Consider the following 25,972-nt stretch of genomic DNA (forward strand, 5'->3'; position numbering starts at 1 on the left):
AATGTAAGTTGTTATCAATGTCGTCTGTGACTTGTTTTCAACTTGTCATGCATCAAATGATTACACAGACACAGTAAGTGTTGAAAATAAATAAACTATATTCAATAAGGTTAACTTGAGTTGATTACATAGTTGTTTTTTCAGAACACATTACACCTCATGCCATAGGTTCTCCAAAACAAGTTTCATTTTTCTTTTCCTTTGTTTATCCTTTAAATAAAAAAAATGTAATATAATTTTCAAATCATTTATTACAGTATTGAATAAATGTAAATATCACATATCTTCTTTAAGTCAGTCACTATTCCATACAAATGTCAGGCAGAGAGAAAGGTTCACAGATAAAACTGCACCAAGGACACATTGAAGAGCAAGACCTGGGGTGGTTCACCCCAATACAGAGAGTTGAGGGGCACGGACACAGACACAGAAATATCAAACTCCAACAAACTGACAACCAAATGATCAGAGACATTCAGACATAGACAGGAAAAGTCAGGCTTTCTTTTCACAGCTTTTATAGGTGGTGAATAAGTAAGTAGCCTGTTAACACGTAATCAAAAAATGACAATTCACCTGCTGCTCGACCAAGTCGACATTGCTCAGTTTGTTGCAAGCGTGAGCAGACCACGCAAGCAGCCACACAGGCCAAAAACTGTTTTGGGATAACCCGATCCAAATGTAAACCTAGATGTCCTTAACAGACCATGCTAACACACAATGTTCATGCATTTGCACATAGGATGGCATTTACAACACATAAAACATCTTTGAGTGATATCTGATCTACAGCAATGGCAAAGGCCAGATAGTTAAATAGAAGTCATCAAAACACTGAACATTGTCTGAACATTGTAGACAGTTCAATTCAGGAAAAAGTATGTCATAACCAACCCAATGACCACAGTAAAGGCCCTGTAAAATGTCATCCTATGTATAACAACCCTGAACAAACTGACAAGGTTCATTGGAATGTCCATTACAAATTTGTATGTAAACATGCTAACCTCAAGTGAATGAAATAAATCTATGTTGGTTGGCCGAGGGCGCAACAAACACTGGAGAAAATAAGTGTTTCACTCCCACCGAGTGAGCCGAGTTGACTGCTCATTAAGATGAAAGCAAAGAAGAGTCAGCTTTATATAGCACATTGCTCCCACTCTCTTTGAAGCATTGGAACGGTTCAAATGGTTTGCTTCAAGGAGCCGTTGAACAATAAAATATTATTCATAAATATAAATCAATTAAATAATCTGGGCAACAGAAATATACATGTAGTTTGTGCTACATCAAATGACTAGTTCAAGGGGAAATTTGTCTTCAAATTGGACAATTAGAGAAATATCAAAAGGTCTCTTTATTACCCTCCTAAACCATTGGGTCTACGTCTATGGTGCTTCCAGCATTATCAACATAATCTGAAGAGACGTTTATTTTCAAAAGTTGACAAAGACTTGGGAAACAATGAGGGCCAAGGAAACTGAAATCTTTGTTGATATTATATATGTTATACAAGCAACAATAAGCATATTTATACATGACTATTCTCAAGAGAGCCTTTACTATTTGAATCAATAAATCTATAGTTTTGAGGGGGTCAATTTGTTTACTCACTTAACTTCCAAAATGTCATTACCTTTTTAATCCATTGTTTGCATTTGTAATATTTAAATGTGAATCGTTCTCACTGGTTGCACTGATTGACAACTCTACAGTTCAACTAGAGTTCCAAGTATCCTGAACTCTAAAATAAGTGGGGAAAACTCCCATACGATATAACATCCGTCTCTAGTATTGTGCAGCATATTAACTCTTAGCAAGTGCTGTGTCCTATTTTCTCCATATCCACCTCAGAACACCTGGCAATACTGAGATAAACCCACCTCCATTTTGTGTCAGCCTTGTTCTCTTCTGTTATTCCACATGTTTTCTTAGCGACTCAGTAAGTCAGGTGATTGAACCACATGTAAGGACCATGGACAGTCTTGTAACAGTTCACTACCCCTCCCCATCTCCCACTATCTTATTAATTGCACTTTCATCTCATTGAGATTGGGGCAGGGATACCAATATATTATATGGTAGAGTCAGATCCAGAGTAAATACAGTATCGCTAAGTTGATCTTTCAAGAAGATGTTATTTCAGTTTGTATGTAATCATATTAGCATATTAGCTCTTGCTACTCTTCTTAATAGTAGATTGCTGACTGGTTCCACATATTGCACACTACTCAATTAGGTTTCTGATGCCCACTCAAAGCACACACAAGACCAGTCAAATTTGACTAAATAGTAAGTACTAGACTTTAAGGCATTAAATGGGTATGATGCAGAATTACAGTAGCGACGATCAGTAGTTACTGAATAACAGTCTGTAGCTGATGAGAACTCACCGTTTGAAATGTAATCTATCCCAGTTTCACTGTCAAGTAAACGGGGAGGTTTGGATTTCAAAAGGTAAAAGAAAACAGAAGAATAGGAGCATTTGAACCAACACTGTTGGACAAATTGATGTACTGTAAGCCTCACTCCAAAATAATATAATTTATATGCCATGGTCTTAAGTACTGATGGTGGGCCAGTGTTGCTGTATTTGGGGGCAATTAGCTGGGGTTGGGTTGAGCTGATCTCAGGCCAGCCTTTACTGTAAACAGGTGAGGAGCAGAGGCAGTCTGCATGCTCTTCACAGATCTGGCTGCAGTCTGGACCTTCTGCTTTCTCACATAAAAGACACAGACACTATTCTCTTGTCACCACCCATGCATTATAATTTTTTTGTCCATGCCGGTGCTGTGCTGTCACTATTATTCTGTCATGTCATGCATCTCTACCCAGTATTCCACAGCAGAGGGTCTACAAGCCCTCCATACCTAAAAAGGTGCTCCACTATAGTATCACAAGTATCACAAACAAACATGTTTTTTTTTCTTCTCACAAATATTGACAGATTTCGATTGAATGAACAACAATATAAACATCCCGGTACAGAACTCTGTCGGTCCTGAAGTCCTACACAGGTGGCCAATATCCTCACATAGGATAACTTTTGGACCAAACAAACGCTACCCTCAACCTCACCACCCCTCTCTGCTTTTACCTTTTCATCCACCAAAGAACGGTGAATAGTTACTGTCCACTGAGCAAGCGTGGAGCCAAAGGGATACAGTATATAGATGTAAAGGTTTGACTTTATACCTGTATTCAGGTAAAGGATTGTTTTTGAAAAGTATATGTCAGAAAGCGATATACTTTTGTCGTAGCATTCTACATTCTAGGAGATCGCTTGTGTCGCTTTGTGCTGTGCTTCAGTGGATAGTAACTCACCCTTGGACAGTAACATAAAATAATATTTACACCATCAACGTGCCTGCATTTCTAAATCATCATTTCACTCTCATTGTGGTTGCGAAAGGTCATTCGAAATGTACAACGTCTCAAACATGATGGTGATGGAGGACTCTACTGTCTGCTGGAGTGGAATGCAGATCTATGATCTGAAGTCCAGTGAGACACAACAGTAAGAGCCTCAAGAGCTGGGTGTGAGACTTTCGTGATTCAGAGTCGTGCCTCCAGAAACTCCGTCTTCCCTTCATTCAGAAGTCCACAGATGAGGAGGCACATTTATAATCCCACTGGATCGACTATGTTAAAGTTCGATGGATGGGGATTGTGGTTATGAGAAAGGATAATACCTCATCTCGGAGCCATAATTTACACAAGCTACCTGCAAAAGTCATTTTCCTGTGAAGTAAGACAGTGGTGACTAGTTTCTGAACCCCATGCATTATATCTATTATTGGTCACCCCATCCCACCATATCTGTAGAGAAGCCCCTCTAACAAATACATATACACTCCTATTGTATTTACACCAACACAGAATTGAGAGCTTGTTTCAATGTCATACGTAAATCCCACCTCCCCTGTATGGGAAACCATACAGTAACTGCAACTTGGGGCTTTCAGTGTTGTTGCTGTTTTATCTCCCATTGCTAAATGTAAACATCCTACTCATTAATCAACCATTTTCATGGTGCTCTGTCATAGCGACTGAAGATGGACCCATTCCACTACTACGCAGTGGTGTAAAGTAACTTTGTAAAAATACTTTGAAGTACTACTAGTTTTTTGGTGTATCTGTACATGACTATTTTTTGACAACTTTTACTTGTACTCCACAACATTCCTATTTTTTTGTTTGTTGACTTTTTACTCCCATACATTTTCCCTGACACCCAAAAGCAGGACAGTAATATGGTCCAATTCACGCACCTATCAATATAACACATTATCATCTCTACTCGCTCTGATCTGGCGGGCTCACTAAACACAAATACTACGTTTTTTTAAATGATGTCGGAGTTTTGGAGTGTGCCCCTGGCTGTCCGAAAAGAAAAAGAAATAAAAAGAAAATTGTGTGGTCTGATTTGCTTAATATACGGAATTTGATGTATAGCATTTATTTCACTTTTTATTTTTACTCAAGTCTGACAATTGAGTACATTTTGCACCACTGTATATTAAGTACAATTAAAACCAGATACTTTTAGAACAAGTAGTATTTTACTGGGTGACTTTTACTCAAGTCATTCTCTATTAAGGTATCTTTACATTTACTCACGTATGATAGTTGAGTACTTTTTCCGCCACAGCTTCTACGTGTGTGGATTCTGCCTTTGAAAAGGAACCCCCAGTGAAAGGGTACTGCTTTAAGGAACCCCCAGTGAAAGGGTACTACTTTAAGGAACCCCCAGTGAAAGGGTACTGCTTTAAGGAAACCCCAGTGAAAGGGTACTGCTTTAAGGAACCCCCAGTGAAAGGGTACTGCTTTAAGGAACCCCCAGTGAAAGAGTACTGCTTTAAAGAACCCCCAGTGAAAGGGTACTGCTTTAAGGAACCCCCAGTGAAAGGGTACTACTTTAAGGAACCCCCAGTGAAAGGGTACTGCTTTAAGGAACCCCCAGTGAAAGGGTACTGCTTTAAGGAACCCCCAGTGAAAGGGTACTGCTTTAAGGAACCCCCAGTGAAAGGGTACTGCTTTAAGGAACCCCCAGTGAAAGGGTACTGCTTTAAGGAACCCCCAGCGAAAGGGTACTGCTTTAAGGCCACACAGACATGGATTGAGTCGAGTGGATCGAGTCTGGTTTACCTTCCCTGCAACGGTGACGGAGCTACGGCCCACCCTGCAAAACACACGGCACTCTACCCTGCTTCAATTAAAGCAGTCTGGACCCAAAACCATGTTACGCAGCCAGTCGGAATGAATAGAATGCCACTGCAACACTTAGTTTCTACACACCTGTCTGTCTCTTTCTCTCCTTCACTCTCCCTCTTTTACGACATGCTGGTTTACATTCTGAACGTGCTTCCTTTGAAATCTCTCCAGTCTTACTTCCTTCGTTACTTCCTTGACCAATACTTTCTTTTCTCTCCTTCTCTTCCTCGTTTGTCCAGTGAGTGTGTATAACACTTGAGTGTGCAATAGGAGGTTGATGTTAACTGGGTGTCATCCAGGATCCAGGTCACATGCAACCTGTGTGGTGCCCTTGTTACAGTGCTGTATGTGTGTGTTGGTCTTGGTGAGAGACCACGTGTGCATTTGTTTGTGCATGCATGTAGTTATATGTACAGTTCATGTTTCAGTACGTGTGTGTATGTGTCTGTATGTAAGTGTGTGTGTATGTGTATATCGGGTATGTCTACAGATCCCTTAGGTATTAGCGATCCAGTGATAATGACCAGGTCCCAACCTTTGGCCTGGGCCCTGTACTGTTGTAGATGTGTGTATTATAATAACTATAATGTATATCAGTGTTTTGACTAGTAGCCCTGTCTCTGCTCTCATATGTCCTCTAAAAGCCCTCTATGTGGCAGTAGGCCTCCAGGCTGGAGAAGAGGACGTAGAGGAACCAGAGGCCCAGGAAGAGGAGGCTGGTGATGATGCGTGCTGTCCGCGGCCCGCCCAGCTCCCCCCCGATAGAGGGCCGCCGGCGGAACAGCAGCACGCCCATGCAGATGAAGGCGAAGCTGGTGAAGAGGGTGACGGAGAAGGCCAGGGAGCCAGGGTCCACGCGGAACTCTTTGCCCTGCACCTTCCAGTAGACGGCCGCCACCGACCACGCCACCCCGATGCCCAGGAACACGTTGACCGCGTTGCTGCCAGTCACGTTGCCCACCGACGCATCAGCGTGCTGGTCCTGCGTGGCCGCCACCTTGCTGGCAAACGTGTCTGAGGAGGGAGGAGGGGAGGTAGGGAAGGAGAGAGAGAGATAAGTGAGAGAGATAGGTGAAGTACCTGTCATCACAGCTGGTGAAGAGGCTGAGGGAGTAGGCCAGGGAGCCCGGGTCCATGCTGTTGTCATTCCTTGTAGTCACACCACACACACACACACACACACACACACACACACACACACACACACACACACACACACACACACACACACACACACACACACACACACACACACACACACACACACACACACACACACACACACACACACACACACACACACACACACACACACACACACACACACACACACAGACAATTTCACTAACTGGACAGGCTGCAAAGCAGGAATTTCTGCTATTTCACTCTGAGTAATAGTATACTCTTTTATTTACCTTAACCCTATTACCTTGTACCGAACCCCTCATTAAATGAGTAATGGTTGTGGTATTTAAATGACATTAGGAGATACAGTTGGAGTCTGAAGTTTACATACACCTTAGCTAAATACACTTAAATTCAGTTTTTCACAATTCCTGACATTTAATCCAAGTAAAAATACCCTGTCTTAGTTCAGTTAGGATCACCACTTTATTTTAAGAATGTGAAATGTCAGAATAATAGTGGAGAGAATTATTTATTTCTGTCATTACATTCCCAGTGGGTCAGAAGTTTACATACACTCAATTAGTATTTGGTAGCACTGCCTTAAAATTGTTTAAATTTGGTCCCACAATAAGTTGGGTGAATTTAGGCTCATTCCTCCTGACAGAGCTGGTGAAACTGAGTCAGGTTTGTAGACCTTACTCGCACACAGTTTTTTCAGTTCTGCCCACAAATGTTCTATAGGATTGAGGTCAGGGTTTTGTGATGGCCACTCCAATACCTTGACTTTGTTGTCCTTAAGCCATCTTGCCACAACTTTGGAAGTATGCTTGGGGTCATTGTCCATGTGGAAGACCCATTTGCGACCAAGCTTTAACTTCCTGATTGATGTCTTGAGATGTTGCTTCAATATGTCCACGTATTTTTCCACCCCCATGATGCCATCTATTTTGTTTAGTGCGCCAGTCCCTCCTGCAGCAAAGCACCCCACAACATGATGCTGCCACCCCGTGCTTCACGGTTGGGATGGTGTTCTTCGGCTTGCAAGCCTCCCCCTTTTCCTTCAAACATAACGATGGTCATTATGGCCAAACACTTTTATTTTTGTTTCATCAGAAAGGAGGTCATTTCTCCAAAAAGTACGATCTTTGTCCACATATGCAGTTGCAAACCGTAGTCTCGATTTTTTATGGTGGTTTTGTAGCAGTGGCTTCTTCCTTGCTGAGCGGCCTTTCAGGTTATGTCATTATAGGACTCATTTTACTGTGGATATAGATACGTTTGTACCTGTTTCCTCCAGCACCTTCACAAGGTCCTTTGCTGTTGTTCTAGGATTGATTTGCACTTTTCGCACCAAAGTACGTTCATCTCTAGGAGACAGAACGCGTCTCCTTCCTGAGTGGTATGGCGGCTGCGTGTTCCCATGGTGTTTATACCTGCGTACTATTGTTTGTACAGATGAACGTGGTACCTTCAGGCATTTGGAAATTTCTCCCAAGGATGAACCAGACTTGTGGACATCTACAATGATTTTCTGAGGTCTTGGCTGATTTCTTTTGATTTTCCCATGATGTCAAGCAAAGAGGCACTGAGTTTGAAGGTAAGTCTTGAAATACATCCACAGGTACACCTCCAATCGACTCAAATGGTGTCAATTAGCCCATCAGAAGCTTCTGAAGCCATGACATAATTTTCTGGCATTTTCAAAGCTGTTTAAAGGCACAGTCAACTTAGTGTAAACTTCTGACCCACTGGAATACAGTGAATTATAAGTGAAATAATCTGTCTGTAAACAATTGTTGGAAAAACCGACTTGCCAAAACGATACTTTATTAACAAGAGATTTGTGGAGTGGTTGAAAAACAAGTTTTAATGACTCCAACCTAAGTGTATGTAAACTTCCGACTTCAACTATACATCTCTGTTACTATCTGTGGCCCGGTCAAACCCCAGTGCATATGTCATCCAGATAGGACACCTTAGAGCTAGGAGGTCTATACACACATCCTACCAATATGGCTGCCTGGTGAGGCAGATGTACTTGAGCCCATAGTGCCTCTATTTCACACACACACACACACACACACACACACACACACACACACACACACACACACACACACACACACACACACACACACACACACACACACACACACACACACACACACACACACACACACACACACACACACACACACACACACACACACACACACACACACTTCAACTGTATATACATAATCTCTCACCAGGAATAGAGGTGCCAAGAGCCACAAACACCACAGCAGTGACAGTGTCCCTGAGGCCCACAGTGCAGCCAAAGTGGGAGGCCAGGTCCCCGATGATGGCAGTCAAGATACCGATGACCGAGATGGACACGAAGAAGCAGGCCCAGCCATTCCAGTACTCGGTGGGCGGAACGAAGGCGAACAGAACCTTCCAGAACACCGTCAGAAAGTGCATGACGTAGTCGTAGCAGGATGGCAAACGTTCTTCACGCGCCTCCTCGTCATCATCATCACCATCCCCTAGGAGGTGGATACAGTAAAACATAAGAGACTTATGCACGCGCTCACACCAGTGGTGGTTGGTGCCGTTTAAGACGAGGGAGGACAATACTTTTTTTTTTATAAGCATGGCCTTATTTCTATTACAGCATATTGGATGACTGTCATTAATATTCCATTCACCCAGATCAATGTAAGATCGATACGTTTAGGCTACTATATGCCTATACCCATCAGGTTGCTACAACCTAGCCTTTGGATGAAAGTTTACAACGTAGGTGCACAGGTCGAGAGAAAATAATGATTCATCAAAGTGACAGACAGTGACACATTCAATACCGCCTTGCACACTCTTGCCTGCTTCTAGCTGATCTAGGGTCTAATCATTAGGCCAACAGTTGCAAACAACAGCTGTTTGTGACCAGGCGAAAAAACCTTTCCAAGCCAAATCTTCATATCATAACCCCTAACCGCTACACACAGCCGTTGTCATCAAATTAACTAACGTCATAGTCAACTTAGCTACTAGAACTAATGAGTTAGTAAATCCTTTACAATCATGCAGTACAGTGTTACAGTCAGCAATCAGTTTAGCAGTTACACCGACGGGCCCCGGTGGCAATTAATTAATAAAACCAAAAGCTTCCCTTGATTTGGAAGAGTTCCAGTGTTGGATACCCATAGCCAGCTACCTAACATAGCATCCCTCTTTGTTTGAGTAGGCTAAACTAGCTTTCTGAATTTGCTATCTAAATAAGTGAAACTGGAAAAAAATTACAATCTCTCGCTCGCTTGTCCTTCATTTTGGAAGAAATTAATTTGTTCAAAACTGTTCAACGATTGTCTTTCTCTCTCTTTGAGTCAACTACACACCACATTTTATGTAGTGCTAGCTAGATGTAGCTCATGCTTTCAGTACTATATTCATTATGATTCCTTGATTGGGTGGACAACATGTCAGTTCACGCTGATAGGTTGGAGGATGTCCTCTGGAAGTTGTCATAATTACTGCGTATGTCTATGGAAGGGTGTGAGAACCATGAACCTCCTAGGTTTTGTATCGAAGTCAATGTACCCTGAGTAGGACGGGAACTAGATGTCCTCTGGCTACACCATGGTGCTACTCTAAAGAGTGCTGTTGAGATTACTGTAGACCTTCACTGCAAAACAGTGTTTTTTAAAATCAATTATTTAGTATAGTTTTACCTAAAAAGGATAACCTCACTAAGGATGGTCCTCCTCTACCTCCTCTGAGGAGCCTTCACTGGCACACACACACACACACACACACACACACACACACACACACACACACACACACACACACACACACACACACACACACACACACACACACACACACACACACACACACACACACACACACACACACACACACCCTGTGTTTTACTTGGTGTATTGTTATATTCATGTTTATCTGTAATGAATATAACAGTCCACCAGGGGGAGCTTTGACACCAGACATAGACAGTCAGACATCTCTCCCATTACCTCAACACTGTGGAAGACAGCTTTGCTTTCTAAAGTCAATATTACACTTTATAATAGATATTACCAAGATAAATATCACAGAAACCTTTTTATATGAAGTCTGCGGGTTTGCAATTATCACCTTTCAAAACAAGTTGTTTCCTGTTATAATGAGGATCCCGAAAATAAGGCTGTATCCTCACTTGTTTCCCCTCGACATATCAAAATTAACGAGCAAGCTAACACTCACTCCCTGAATGAAATGCTTGGGCAGCTCTTTGGAAGAACAACAAAGGACTCCAAATATTTGATGTAATTATGGCTCTGGACAAAAAGCACTCAGATCACTATTCAAAGCATGAGCAAGAAATGACATTCATAAAGCAGCTGTGAAGTCCTTCATTATGGCTCCATCCAAGCTTGAGCAATGGCCGTCCTGGGGGGCGTATGATCTGATTCATTACGGCCTGTGGAATCATATTCAGATCACATCAAGAATTTGCGATAGTAAAGTTTTGAAAAACGTATTTGTTATTCAAATTTAAAGCCAAATGAATACTCGCATTTGTGTAATGATTTAACCCCCATCGCTCGTGGGATACATTTTTTTTTTAAACCTTTATTTATTTATAAAGGCAAGTCAGTTAAGAACATATTCTTATTTACAATGACGGCCTACCCGGAGCAAACCCGGACGACGCTGGGTCAATTGTGCGCCACCCTATGGGGACTCTCAATCACGGCCGGATGTGATGCAACGTGGATTCCAACCAGGTACCGCAGTGACGCATCTTGCACTGAGATGCAGTGTCTTAGACCGCTGCACCACTCGGGAAGACACATAGAAATAACAACTGCTCGAGGAAAGACCGTGACTGACAGGCGGACACACACTTCGTCACAGTTACAAATAGTAGCTAGCTAGAAATTGAGCAAAAAAATGTGTTTTTCAACGATTTCAAAGAAAAGGAAAGTAGACAATGAATGCAGGATGTTCCAGCAAATATTTCTTTATTGAGGTATCAGGGGAAGCTGTGTGCTTAGTATGCAAAGAGAGCATCGCTGTCTTGAAGGACTACAACTTGTTCCGACACTTCCTGACGAAGCGTGCAGAAAAATATAGGAATGTCTTCTGAGCAGAGGGCAAGAGCATCGAAAGAGTTAATTTCTCTTGCTTTCTCAGTTGCAGGACTTTCACCAAACTTCAATCAGCAACGACAGAATTGCGTGAGCTAGCTATGTACTGTCCCACGAAACTGCTAAACATAGCAAGCCATTCCCTGAAGGCGAATTCATTAAAGAATGTTTAATTGACTCTGCAGAAATACTTTGCCCCGACAAGAAAGAGCTGTTTGAAAATGTTTCTCTGTCAAGACGAACAGTGACACGACGTGTTGAGGACATCGCAGAGAATGTGGAAAAACAGTTTGAAAGACAAGGTAAAGCATTTCACCGATTTCTCCTTGGCCCTGGATGAGAGCAGTGATGCACGTGACACGGCGCAGTTGATATTCTTACGAGGTCATAACCCCAGACTGAAATGACAGAGGAGCTTCAGTGCAGTCAATGAAGAGCACAACCACAGGGAAGGATTTATTGGAGGTTAATAAGTGTGTGGAAAAGCTGAGACTCAGGTTTGAAAAGTTATCCAGTGTGACAACTGATGGGTGCCCAAACTTGACAGGAAAAAGCTGTTGGCCTTTTGAAAAGGATAAAAGATCAAGTAGCTGAGCTGATCCCAGATCAGAAAATGATTTTCCTGCACTGCATTATTCATCAGGAGGTGCTCTATAAATGTGTTCTGAAAATGAGCCATGTTGTGGATACAGTCCCTACAGTGGTAAATTCATAAAAGCAAAATCTTTAAACCACAGGCAGTTTGTCTCACTGTTAGAAGAGACAGAGTCGGGTCATGCAGCTCTCCCCTACCACACAAACCTTTGGGGAAGGTGCTTAAAAGGGGGTGGGACCTGAAGTCAGAGATTGCTGAGTTTTTGCAAATGAAAGGAAAATATGTGGATTTCCCTCAACTAAAAGATAAAGAATGGCTGGCTGATTTTTTTCCTTCACCGTGGACATCAGGGCCTTCATGAATGAACTGAATTCCAAACTAGAAGGGAAGGGCCTTTTTGCGCATCAGATGTACAGCCTTGTCAAAGCCTTCAAGGGAAAAGGAATCCTCCTGACCCGACAAGTAGAAGCCAACAATCTCACCCAACATCCAACGCTACTAGTCTGTTCCCTGTCAGATGACCAGCGGGAGACGTATACATCGCTGCTGCGTGCTTTGAACGGTGAGGTTCCTCATCGTTTTGAGGATTTCAAAGTGTTAGAAAATGACATGCTGTTGGTTTCCTCTCCTGTCACCTTCAATGTGGATAACGCTCCCACTGACCTGCAACTTGAGCTTATCGTTCTTCAGTCTGATGCAGTGATTGGAGAGCTATCCAAAACAATGTCACTGATGAGGTTCTATGCATCTCTCGATGAACAAAACTTTCCAACCATTAGGAGTCATGCTCAGAAGATGTTTGTACTGTTTGGGTCCAACCTATGTATGTGAACAGACGTTTTCAGTGATGAAATATAACAAGGCTCAGATCATCTCTTACGGACTCTGACCTCTCAGCAATCCTGCACATAGAGACGTCTGAAACTATATCACTGCTCTGGTCAACGCCCATCAGAGACTTCACTCCTCACGCTGCTTGAGTAGTTTAAATGTAATGTTGAGCTCTCTCTTTTCTTGTGTTTTTGTGCATACGAGTTAACAAGAGTTCTGTCCGTGGTGCTGAATGCACAGTGTACTTTTCCCTCCGTGTAGTTCATTGGACGTTTTAATAATGAAGATACCAAAAGGAGAACATGGATGTGGTTTACCTCTGTGCATGTTAAAGAAGTTAAATGAGTAGCATATCAGGACGTGATTTACGGTAGATATATCTGTCAAAACGACATATAATCCTGTAATATGATTCTGGGCCATGATGGCAAAAATATATTCTAATGTGGCCCTCCATGGAAAATAATTGCCCAGGCCTGCTGTAGTCAGTGTGTGTGTGTGTATATAATACAATGTCAACAGTGAGACTCATGTTATTCATCTTTCTCTCACTCAATAGAAATCACACACACGCACAAATACCAAAAGCTGACCTGCGCTGACAGTCACAGCTTCCACGAACTGCTCCCTCCAGGAGTGCGTGCCAATCACAAGGGCCAAGTTGGTCTTCTTAATGAGCTTGTCAACGGTGCTCTGCCAATCACAAACAAAATGCGCATAGTCAACATCCTATTATCGAGACGAAGGCAAACTCATGTATGTGACCGGAACACTAATGGAGAATGCCTAGAAGAGTTTGAGGAAGTGGCATCGTTACCATGAGAAGTGCAGTAATAGTTGGTATTTTATTAGGATCCCCATTAGCTGTTGCGATAGCAGCAGCTACTCTTTCTGGGGTCCATTTCTGGGGTAATATGAATTCACAATAGTAGTATTTGTTTAAACCACACACACACACACACACACACACACACACACACACACACACACACACACACACACACACACACACACACACACACACACACACACACACACACACACACACACACACACACACACACACTGTGGTCCTTATAAACACATGCTGTGTTTATAAGGACACTCCTCCCAAGCAATCACAGCAAACCACATGCTAAGTCCTGGGATCCACTCAGGCACTGAAGAAAAGCATCATATCCAGAACTCAAGTACTACTGCACCAAACTGTAACTTCCTCCTACTCAATCTAACCAATAAAAACATCCTATGAAGCACCCTAGCCAAACCCGACTGGATAGGAGGTTTCATTGGCTAGAAAGGTCTCACCAATGTGGGTAAGCCTCTGTAAGACTGGGGACTACAGGCGATGGCCATCAGCCTTTAGACAACTGGGACATACTGTCCTATTCAATAATCGGTATGGTTTCAAGCACACAATAATACGATTATTGTGGATAGTTAGATTAGAGTTGTTGGAAACTTTTACATGCTCTGCAAGGAGAACGATTTTCTGAATAATCCTGTTTCTGTGAAATCAGGCTACTGACGGGAAAAATAAATGCAGAAAATCGCCAATCAAAATAAACGTTGTACCCCAGAAGCCAGGTTAATTCTGCGAAACCTATTTGATTCGGACATATAAAGTTTGTGTGTGAAAACTAATTCTAAGATGCACACTTTCCGTTTTATCCAAACTCACGCCACTCGTGCATAAGAGGGAAGCTTTGGCTACCGGTGAATAGATCAAACGCACCGCTGGGACAATGATTCACCTTACATGTCCTAATCCTGTGAAAGAATGCTCAGAGGAGCAGATGTTTTAACCAGCGTAGGTTTACTTCGATGTAACCTTACGCCGATGTAAAATCAGCAGAGTAAAGGGCTCACATGACTATTGCCATTGTCGGCCTGCTGCCATAATCCAGTTTAAGTTTGAATTATTAGAGTATGTTTACATCAGTGGAGGCTGGTGGGAGGAGCTATAGGAGGACGGGCTCATTGTAATGGCTGGAATGGAATCAATGGATCGGTATCATACAGGGCAAACATATGGAAACCACACGTTTGATTGCGTTACATTGATTCCATTCCCGCCATTACAATGAGCCGGTCCTCCTATAGCTCCTCCCACCATCCTCCACTGATGTAGACGTATTCTATGACTGCCAGGGTATAGGAGCTGCCTGGGCATACAGTATGTGATGCTCAGCGGTAGTCGTTTTTACTTGTTGATGTGGAAACTTCACCTGTGTAAACATTTCTCACTGGTCTTTTCTTTGCGAACTCTGTCCCCCCATCCATAGAGCTCACAATGCTATTAAATGATGTGACATTGATCTAGGATTTCATAAAGCCAAGTGCCAGTCATTGAAATGACTTGAGATTTCAATTACCTGTTGTGTTTGTTTTGTGCTGCTACAAATCACGAGTGACCAGCGCAATCTTATTACGTATAACAAATGAATCTTAATCAAGTCAAGAAGAGGCACACTGATTGGATGAAATCCCGAGGCATGTTGCTATAGGACTTAAATGAGCTAGCTGTTGTCCGTCACAACCGTTGGTTCACTTGACGAAAATATTGATTCATCAATTAGCTTAAACACCAACCCTTCTGAGGACCGACACTGGGCACAGTTGAGGGTCGCTCCACCTCAAAAAATCCAATGCAAGTCAATGGTACCTATATTAGCCTTTTCATCCTTCATGCCCAAATCATCCTAAAGTATCTAAAAATGGATTGGATGTTACTTATAGATGATTTGGATATGCTAATGTTGGTACGATTGACTTGCATTGGATTTCTTGAAGTGGAACGACCCTCAACTGTGCCCAGTGTCTGTCCTCAGATGGGTTGGGGTTAAACCAACTGTGTGGCTCTGGGGCTGTATGTGATCTTGGATCAGGTTTGCCTAGTAGATAACAACAAATAAGATTATATGGAACTGATCATAGATCAGCACGCCTACCATGTGATGCTCGATGCATTTACTGAGTGCTGATGTGGCCAATCAAGTGAAGCAGAGGAGAAGAGGGGCTATATACCTTGAACTCATAAGACTCCTCAATGACCACCTCCAGCCGGCTGTGCTCCCCCAAGATGGGCTTTCCCATCTCTGCAATGCGCCTCGCCTCCTCCTCCTCTGCACTCATCTGGCCATCAGGATCCTCTAAGAGATGGGAGACAGGAGGGATGAGATCGATAGAACATTGAAGGGAATGAGAGAGGGGGGTGAGGGAAGAGAGAGGGGGGGTGAGGGAAGAGAGAGAGGGGGGTGAGGGAAGAGAGAGAGGGGGAGTGAGGGGGAGGGGTGAGGGAAGAGAGAGAGAGGGGGTGAGGGAAGAGAGAGAGGGGGGGTGAGGGAAGAGAGAGAGGGGGGGGTGAGGGAAGAGAGAGAGGGGGGTGAGGGAAGAGAGAGGGGGGTGAGGGAAGAGAGAGGGGGTGAGGGAAGAGAGAGGGGGGGTGAGGGAAGAGAGAGAGGGGGTGGGGAGAAGAGAGAGAGAGAGGGGGTGGGGAGAAGAGAGAGAGAGAGGGGGGTGAGAGAAGAGAGGGGGGTGAGAAGAGAGAGGGGGGAAGAGAGAGAGAGGGGGTGAGGGAAGAGAGAGAGGGGGTGAGGGAAGAGAGAGGGGGGGGTGAGGGAAGAGAGGGGGGGTGAGGGAAGAGGGGAGGGAAGGGGGAAGAGAGAGGGGGGGTGAGGGGAGAGAGAGGGGGGTGAGGGAAGAGAGAGAGAGAAATTGAAACTCAAACATGCCAACATGCCTCACAAACAGATCTTTCAAGGCCAGTGTCCTATCAATAATTGAGTTTGAGTCAGCATTATTTCCTCTTCTTACAGTACATCACTCATGTGCATTAGCCCATGTATGTGGAGACGTGGGGGAGGGCGAGTAGGAGAGACGAGAGGTTGATGGTGAATGTGTGGGTGCGATGGGGAAGCAAGAGTGAAAAAGAGAGGAGATAAGGAGAGATTAGTGGGGTATATTCATGAGAAGATGAAAGTAGGGCAGTCTGGGAGACGTAGCAACAAAAAGATAGCCAGACATTTTGTTGGAGAAAGAAATTGTGGAAGAAACAGAAGGTGAGTTGAAATGAGGGTAGATTTATGCTGAATTGAGGTGGGCAAAGACCAATGTCCCAAAGTGTGATTTAGTGGCTGTTAATAAAATTGAACCAATAGGGTCCTCAGAAAGCCGGATTTAAAATAACACCTCAAATACACTATAAACAGCTGGGCAAAACCCATTCTCTCCCTGCTTCCATTCAGCATCATATTTCCTATCTACTTATAGCGTATAATTACTCATCCTCTCATTGGAGGGACGACAAAGATGGTGAGCCGTGAAGACGCACGGGAAGCTTTGATTGTGCGTCGTCGTTGCCGCGTGGCGAGTGGGCAGATATTATTCCTCTTAGTTCCTCTCCTCTGCCTTCAAAGCACAAGCTGTAATTATGAAAGGACTAGAGAGCTGCCAGGCACCACATGGCAACTGTCCCACTGTATTCCCCCAACGCTCCAGCTCCTTCACCGTGTTGCTCTAACAGGGTTACACCACATACTAAATACTAATACCAATACACTCTAATGATGAAGTATACTGCTGGTCTGCGGTTACTGTGGATAAATTACAGCACCATCATCCCAGGGCCCATATTCACAAAGCAGCTCAGGGTAGGAATGCTGATCTAGGATCAGATCCTCCCAGCTCGTGTCCATCTCTTTTTTTCATTATGATCTAAAAATGCAGAACTGATGCTAGATCAGCGCTCCTGCTTTGAGACGCTTAATGAATATGGGCCCTGATTGGGTAAGGCTCTTCAACACCTGTTTAAGACGTGCATTAGAATAAAGTGTGTCATGGGACACTGCTAGACTACTGTAGAAGGACAGTACTCTAATGTTTATCCAAGAGAAGCCAGTTGTGTGATATATACTCATATAATATTTATCCAAGAGAAGACAGTTGTACGATATATACGCATATAATGTTTATCCAAGAGAAGCCAGTTGTACGATATATACGCATATAATATTTATCCAAGAGAAGCCAGTTGTGTGATATATACGCATATTATATTTATCCAAGAGAAGACAGTTGTGTGATATATACGCATATAATATTTATCGAAGACATATAATATTTATGTTTATCCAAGAGAAGCCAGTTGTACGATATATACGCATATAATATTTATCCAAGAGAAGCCAGTTGTGCGATATATACGCATATAATATTTATCCAGGGATGGATACAAATCGATGAGAGAGTGATGCATTTTATGGCGAGAGCAGGTCCTTCTCATGGATTTATGCTGTAAATAGACTTGTAAATTATGCCACAGTGGCCAAGGCAACACTGGGTGCTAATCCCTAAGTGGCTAACCGCAACAGAGGTGTGAACAAAATAAAGGTTCTTACAATGTTCTTCCTCAGCTTTTAAGGTTCCTTGGAGAACCCTTGCCCGATAAAGAACCTTTGAGTTAATTGTGAGCTTCTTGACATGGCATCTACGGTTCTTCAGAATTCTAGAAGGCTCTTGAAATGTATGGAAACCTGCAGATGTGTCCCTTTCATAGAACACAGCAAATTGGCCAGTGTTGATTAAAGAGTTAAATTAACAATGTAAAGAGTTAAATTAACACTCAGTGGTGTAAAATAACCCCAGAGTTAGTGTTAATAACCAGAGTTGAATCAAAACCACGCCCTTTATTATCATATTTCCCAGCATGCTCTAAGGCAAGTAGATTTTTAGAATTGTTTGTTTAAATATCTGTTTTTGCATGTATATTGATGAATTCATTTAAAGTTAGACTCAGCGATATGACATAGATGCAGAAAGTAAACGGCTTAGTGGGTCCATTTCTGCAAAAACTGAGAGCTTGAAGTTCAACTTATCCACTGTTTTGGTCGTAAGAGCATGAAGCGAACCCGTGCACTGTGCAACTCATCTCAACTCAATATCTGCTGTGCTGCTTGTGTGCCGAGTCTACATTTAATATTATGCTACTCAAATATAAATAACATACATTTTTCTAAAATAATCCAATCTGTTACTTGGATTTATTGCACTCGGTACTGAAATGGTTGTTTAAATTAATCTCATATCTCAGTCTTCCCAACACTGGCAGTCATTCTGAATGCAAGTTGTGAGTGAATACAATTCCAAATGTCGGATATCCCCAATCTGGCTGGATTCCAATAGGAATTGCACATCTCTTTGTAAACTAGCATAATGTGATTGCAGGCAGGATTAGGGTAGAACTAAGCCCTCAGAAGAAGGCTTCATGAAATATGTATTGTCTTGTCTTAAAGAATGACAAGTTAATGACAATGTATTCACTTGGGATCTCGCTTGGTGAAGGCCACAGGACTGAGAATGGATGAAATCAACAACCATGTCTCTGTCACTAGCAATCACAGTTATGGGTGGTACTGGTAACTTTAACGTTCACTTGAAAAGGCACCCTGGGAAATACGCAAGTAAGGCTTAAAACTCTACAGCAGGGCTATTCAATTCCAGTCCTGGAGGCCCAAAACATGTCCGGTTTTGGATTTTCTTTCTATGGTTCTTCATAGACCCTTAAATTGATGTTGTTATATAGTGTACCAACTCATGTGAAATGTTTGTTGGTGTTTTTATGGATGATTCTAATCCAAAACCAATTCCCCCTTTGGGCCTTTAGGGATAATACAACGTTCTATGTCTGCTGTTTCTAGGCTGGTTGTGTGAGGCAAGTTGATGATGGTCTTACCTTGGTTGAGCAGAAGGGCTGGAAGAAAGAAGAAAGAACTGTCAGTACAGCAGTCCAAACTCCAGACAAGTCCAAGTGCACATCATTACACTTCCCTGACCTTGTGAGGTTTTACCAACTAAGAACTCTGGTGTCACGACAGCTATTGTGAACTCTCCTCTAAGTGCCTCAGTTCAGTAAAAACAATCTCTCTCTATCCCACCATCTCTCTCTCTCTCTATCCCTCATCATTCTCTCTCTCTCTCTCTCCCCCCTCTCTCTCTCTCTCTCTCTCTCTCTCTCTCTCTCTCTCTCTCTCTCTCTCTCTCTCTCTCTCTCTCTCTCTCTCTCTCTCTCACCATCACTCTCTCTCACTCACCATCACTCTCTCTCACCATCACTCTCTCTCTATCCCACCATCATCTCTCTCTCTCTCTCTCTATCCCCCATCATTCTCTCTCTCTCTCCCCCATCCTCTTCTCTCTCTCTCTCTCTCTCTCCCCCCCATCTCTCTCTCTCTCTCTCTCTCTCTCCCCCCATCTCTCTCTCTCTCTCTCTCTCTCTCTCTACCCCCCATCTCTCTCTCTCTCTCTCTCTCTCTCTCTCTCTCTCTCTCTCTCTCTCTCTCTCTCTCTCTCTCTCTCTCTCTCTCTCTCTCTCTCTCTCTCTCTCTCTCTCTCTCTCTCTCTCTCTCTCTCTCTCTCTCTCTCTCTCTCTCTCTCTATCCCACCATCATTCTCTCTCTCTCTCTCTATCCCCCATCATCTCTCTCTCTCTCTCTCTCTCCCATCATCTCTCTCTCTCTCTCTCTCTCTCCTCTCTCTCTCTCTCTCTCTCTCTCTCTCTCTCTCTCTCTCTCTCTCTCTCTCTCTCTCTCTCTCTCTCTCTCTCTCTCTCTCTCTCTCTCTCTCTCTCTCTCTCTCTCTCTCTCTCTCTATCCCCCATCTCTCTCTCTCTCCCCCCCATCTCTCTCTCTCAAAAACACAGGCACGAAACACACACACTAGACCTATTTCCTCTCTGTTTTCTTATCCTCACACACAATTGGACATCAGCAGGCTCTCTGGTTGGCTCTGCGACTCTGAAAGGTCTCTACTTGTATCTTCATCTCACCAGCAGAATTGAAAATTAATTATTTACCAAACAAAGCTACCTATAGTGCCTGACTGGTACTAGCTATCAGGCCCAACTCAGTCAGTGCCTGAAGTGCGATGAAAAAGGAACAGGTACTTAATTGTAGCGTACCCGGGTTTGTGTTTTAGAGCCAGTATTCTATAAGAGGTGCCACAACTCATTAAAGGTGCAGTTCTCCATACCAGTCAGCACCAACCCATTCCCAACCACTGACATCAGGAAAACAGAAAAGGACACACAGCACACATACACACACACTACAAGTACACACACCTGAGATTCCCCTCTTCAGCCAGCGTGGTTCCTCTAGTACGATGAAGAAGTTCTCCTTTTTCTCATACTCCTCATCATCAATGATCCTCACCTGCAGGGTCTGACTGCAGACGCACACACACCCACCCACACAGGTCAGTATCCGAGGTCATTAAGCAACAAATAGATGAGACTGTCTTATTTCACTTTATTCAACAGTTAAAGCCAGGGATCAGTGGAAGGATGTGATCCCAGGGGTTAGTCAGGGATTTTGTTGTACTTTACAGAGAGAGCTCACAAACACACACACACACACACACACACACACACACACACACACACACACACACACACACACACACACACACACACACACACACACACACACACACACACACACACACACACACACACACACACACACACACACACACACACACACACACACACACACACACACACAATCTTGTCCTTAATGTAGAGCCTCAAGGCTCTCTTTCCACCGCGGGTCCCTCCCAGTTATCCATGAGCTAACCATGCGCCACGTAGAGCCATCAAGCAACAGGCAGGGAGGGGAGCCGCACAAAGCCAGACAAACGATGGCTTCCTCCCCGGTGCCACCCCAGACAAATTAACAGGCACAGCTTGCACTTAAATCACAACAGAGGACCCGCATCAATATTTCATCACTCCGCGGCTGAATAATTCAGATGCAGACATGCACACCAGTCAGGGAGGGGACACCCAGGGGTCTGCAACACAGAGGGGCGTCACCCCTGCTGTATATCATCCCCTGTGGCCCAATCCTCATCCACTGCTCCATCCCTCATCCACTGCTCCTTCCATCCTGTGATTCTACCTACTGTAGGTCCTTTACTGTACCACCTACTGTAGGTCATTCACTGTACCACCTACTGTAGGTCCTTTACTGTACTACCTACTGTAGGTCCTTTACTGTAGCACCTACTGTAGGTCCTTTACTGTAGCACCTACTGTAGGTCCTTTACCGTACCACCTACTGTAGGTCCTTTACCGTATCACCTACTGTAGGTCATTTACTGTACCACCTACTGTAGGTCCTTTACCGTACCACCTACTGTAGGTCCTTTACTGTACCACCTACTGTAGGTCCTTTACTGTAGGTCATTCACTGTACCACCTACTGTAGGTCCTTTACTGTACTACCTACTGTAGGTCCTTTACTGTACCACCTACTGTAGGTCCTTTACTGTACCACCTACTGTAGGTCCTTTACTGTACCACCTACTGTAGGTCCTTTACCGTACCACCTACTGTAGGTCCTTTACCGTACCACCTACTGTAGGTCCTTTACCGTACCACCTACTGTAGGTCCTTTACTGTACCACCTACTGTAGGTCCTTTACTGTACCACCTACTGTAGGTCCTTTACTGTACCACCTACTGTAGGTCCTTTACCGTACCACCTACTGTAGGTCCATTACCGTACCACCTACTGTAGGTCCTTTACTGTACCACCTACTGTAGGTCCTTTACTGTACCACCTACTGTAGGTCATTCACTGTACCACCTACTGTAGGTCATTCACTGTACCACCTACTGTAGGTCCTTTACTGTACTACCTACTGTAGGTCCTTCACTGTACCACCTACTGTAGGTCCTTTACTGTCATTTACCACCTACTGTAGGTCCTTTACTGTACCACCTACTGTAGGTCCTTTACTGTACCACCTACTGTAGGTCCTTTACTGTACCACCTACTGTAGGTCCTTTACCGTACCACCTACTGTAGGTCCTTTACTGTACTACCTACTGTAGGTCCTTTACTGTACCACCTACTGTAGGTCCTTTACTGTACCACCTACTGTAGGTCCTTTACTGTACCATTACCTACTGTAGGTCCTTCACTGTACCACCTACTACTGTCATTCAGGTCCTTCACCTGGTCACCACCTACTGTAGGTCCTTTACTGTACTACCTACTGTAGGTCCTTTACTGTACCACCTACTGTAAGTCCTTTACTGTACCACCTACTGTAGGTCCTTTACCGTACCACCTACTGTAGGTCCTTTACCGTACCACCTACTGTAGGTCCTTTACTGTACCACCTACTGTAGGTCCTTCACTGTACCACCTACTGTAGGTCCTTCACTGTACCACCTACTGTAGGTCCTTCACTGTACCTACTACTGAACAACCTTAGCCTCTCTTGGTGATCTAACCCATAGGTTCCACTGCACCCCCCTTTACAGAGTAGTGCAGGGCTATCGGTCAGCTTTTACACAGGCCGATGTGGAGTGGCTGATGAAAAGAGGAAATAGGAGGGGGTGAAGGGGAGGAGAGGAGGGGGAGTTGGAAGACGTGTTTCACTTTTTTTTTATTATGCTCATTAGTGCTGATAATGTCTCCTAGGACATTGTGCCTGAAAATGTCACCACAGCAACAGTCTCCCTGTTGGCAGAGCAAACATAAACAAGTGAAGTGAGAGAAACAAAGAAACAAAGAGAGAGGGAGAAGAGAGAAAGAGGGGGAAGGGAGATATACAGATGTAGGAACTTAATTTGAGCCATTTTGCTACAGCAGGAAAACAATCCTGCAGCAACAGGAAATGTGAATTAATATGTGGATTATAATCAATGGACATTTTTGTAGTTACTGATAAAAAAAAATCTAGTCTGAAATTTCTAAGTGGAAATTACAAACTTCAGAAGCCTTTTAAAACCTTAAATACACTACACGTTTTGCATTTACTGCATTGCAGGAACGTTCTCCTGCAACAGGGTGATCAAATTAAGATCCCACATCTGTAGATACAGAGAGAGTGAGAGAGTGAGAAGTGAGAGAGAGAGAGAGAGAAGAGGAAGAAGAGAAAGACAGATACAGCGAGATGAGAGCGAAATTAGAGCTGAATGAGAAATAAACAAGATGTTGAAATGACCATTACTGTGCAAATTTTGTAGCAAGAGAGAAAGAGAACTAGAATGAGCTAAGACTGTGACATGAATACAGATAGTAGGGTAATATAGCATGATAATATAGCATGATAATATAGCATGATGTAGCCTACTTTAAGGCAGCAACACATAGCAGTGTGAATACAGTATTGGCTATGAGTTGAGCACAAACACATAAGCCATTGATGAGCTAAAGCTCACACCAGGTTGGCCTTTATGAATAATGGAGAACAGTAACTGGCATGGAGTAGTGAGAGGGAAGGGGGAGGGAGTAGGGGAGAGTAGGAAACGATGGAGTGTGGACGTCCGTCCATCAGTACTCACGTTGTCTGGTCGTTGGAGAACTCCAGCTCTCCCTGAGTGTCCTCGTAGTCCACGCCGCCCCCCTTCGCCGTGCCCTCCTCCGTGTGATAGGGCACGATCACCGTGCCGCGGGCGCCCGAGTTCCGCACCACTGAGATCTCCATGGTGCCAACGCTCTCGCTGACGCGCACCAGCTGATTACGGAATGTGAAGAATCCAGCATGGTCGTCGTCCAGGATGGTCACCGTGGCGACCAGTGGCTCCACCAGGCGACCCTTGGGTCTCGCGCCTGGCTCATCACTCTCGAACATCCCCTCGGCGTCACCGATGCGCAAGTTGAGCAGCCGCACGAAAAAGTGCTCGTCCTCCTCGAAGATGTCATCATCGATGATGCCGACCTGGGAAAGGTGTAGGATGGAGGGGAAGAATTGATTTAGATTTTATTTTATTAGGATCTCTTTTATTCTTCATTTGGACTAATCTTCCAAGAGTCCTTAAACATTCAAATACAATTTATAATACAAACACATTTTCACATAACACACGGTTACAGACATAATACACTGACATATTGACCAGATAAATACTTTAACAGTCTGAAAAGATAGACTGATTACTCATCTACCATAGTCCAGCACAACCTCCCTATGTATTATATTTAAATGGTTTGAATTTACAGCTGAAGTCGGAGGTTTACATACACCTTAGCCAAATAAATGTAATCCTAGTAAAAATTCCCTCTCTTAGGTCAGTTAGGATCACCACTTTACTTTAAGAATGTGAAATGTCAGAATAATAGTAGAGAGAATGATTTATGTCAGCTTTGTCAGATTTGTTTCATCACATTCCCAGTGGGTCAGAAGTTTACATGCACTCAATTAGTATATTTGGTAGCATTGCCTTAAAATTGTTGAACTTGGGTCAAACGTTTCGGGTAGTCTTCCACAAGCTTCCCACAATAAGTTGGGTGAATTGTGGCCCATTCCTCCTGACAGAGCTGGTGTAATTGAGTCATGTTTGTTGGCCTCCTTGCTTGCACACGCTTTTTTAGTTCTGCCAACAGATTATCTATAGGATTGAGGCCAGGCTATGTGATGGCCACTCCATTATCTCGACTTTGTTGTCTTTAAGCCATTTTGCCACAACACATGGGAAGACCCATTTGCGACCAAGACTGATGTCTTGAGATGTTGCTTTTCAACATAATTTCCCTACCTCATGATGCCATCTATTTTGTGAAGTGCACCAGTCCCTCCTGCAGCAAAACACCCCCACAACATGATGCGGCCACCCCCGTGCTTCACTGTTGGGATGGTGCTCTTCAGCTTGCAAGCCTCCTCCTTTTTCCTCCAAACATAACGATGGTCATTAAGGCCAAATAATTCTATTTTTGTTTTATCAGACCAGAGGACATTTCTCGTAATGTATCCACGATATCAAGTTTGGCAAGCCTTTCATTGATTGATTTTAACAAGTCCACATATCAAGTTTAGAGCATGGCGCAAGCCTTTCCCCGGGATTGATTGATGACTTAACAAAAAGTCCACATCCATATCAGTAAACCTCGCCACACGCACCCTCCTACTAGGGGATGGTTTTGGTTCCATCGCTGATACCCGTTAGCCAACTTGGCTTTGGTTTGTTTTGCTGATTGGGTTGGTTGGTTGTCCTTAACAATGCTCGAATCCTCAGAAACCGTTGAGTTCGTAAGTATCTCTCGTCGATGAATCGTTC

At 43.6% G+C, this 25,972-nt stretch overlaps 1 protein-coding gene across 1 annotated transcript in view; it reads right to left on the reverse strand.

Moving 5' to 3' along the window:
- Window positions 1–78: 78 nt before the first annotated feature.
- Window positions 79–25,972, reverse strand: part of LOC124005390 (sodium/calcium exchanger 2-like) — a 122,206-nt gene continuing 96,312 nt past the window's right edge. The window contains exons 7-13 of the mRNA XM_046314605.1: window positions 24,260–24,636; window positions 21,023–21,126; window positions 19,637–19,654; window positions 15,931–16,055; window positions 13,497–13,596; window positions 8,592–8,870; window positions 79–6,228 (exon numbers count right to left, since the gene is read on the reverse strand). Of these exons, the coding sequence (XP_046170561.1) occupies window positions 5,852–6,228; window positions 8,592–8,870; window positions 13,497–13,596; window positions 15,931–16,055; window positions 19,637–19,654; window positions 21,023–21,126; window positions 24,260–24,636 (1,380 nt within the window). The 3' untranslated portion in view covers window positions 79–5,851. The remainder of the gene's footprint in view (window positions 6,229–8,591; window positions 8,871–13,496; window positions 13,597–15,930; window positions 16,056–19,636; window positions 19,655–21,022; window positions 21,127–24,259; window positions 24,637–25,972) is intronic.

This window comes from Oncorhynchus gorbuscha, linkage group LG19 (assembly GCF_021184085.1).
Source record: "Oncorhynchus gorbuscha isolate QuinsamMale2020 ecotype Even-year linkage group LG19, OgorEven_v1.0, whole genome shotgun sequence".
Classification (NCBI taxonomy): Eukaryota; Metazoa; Chordata; class Actinopteri; order Salmoniformes; family Salmonidae; genus Oncorhynchus; species Oncorhynchus gorbuscha.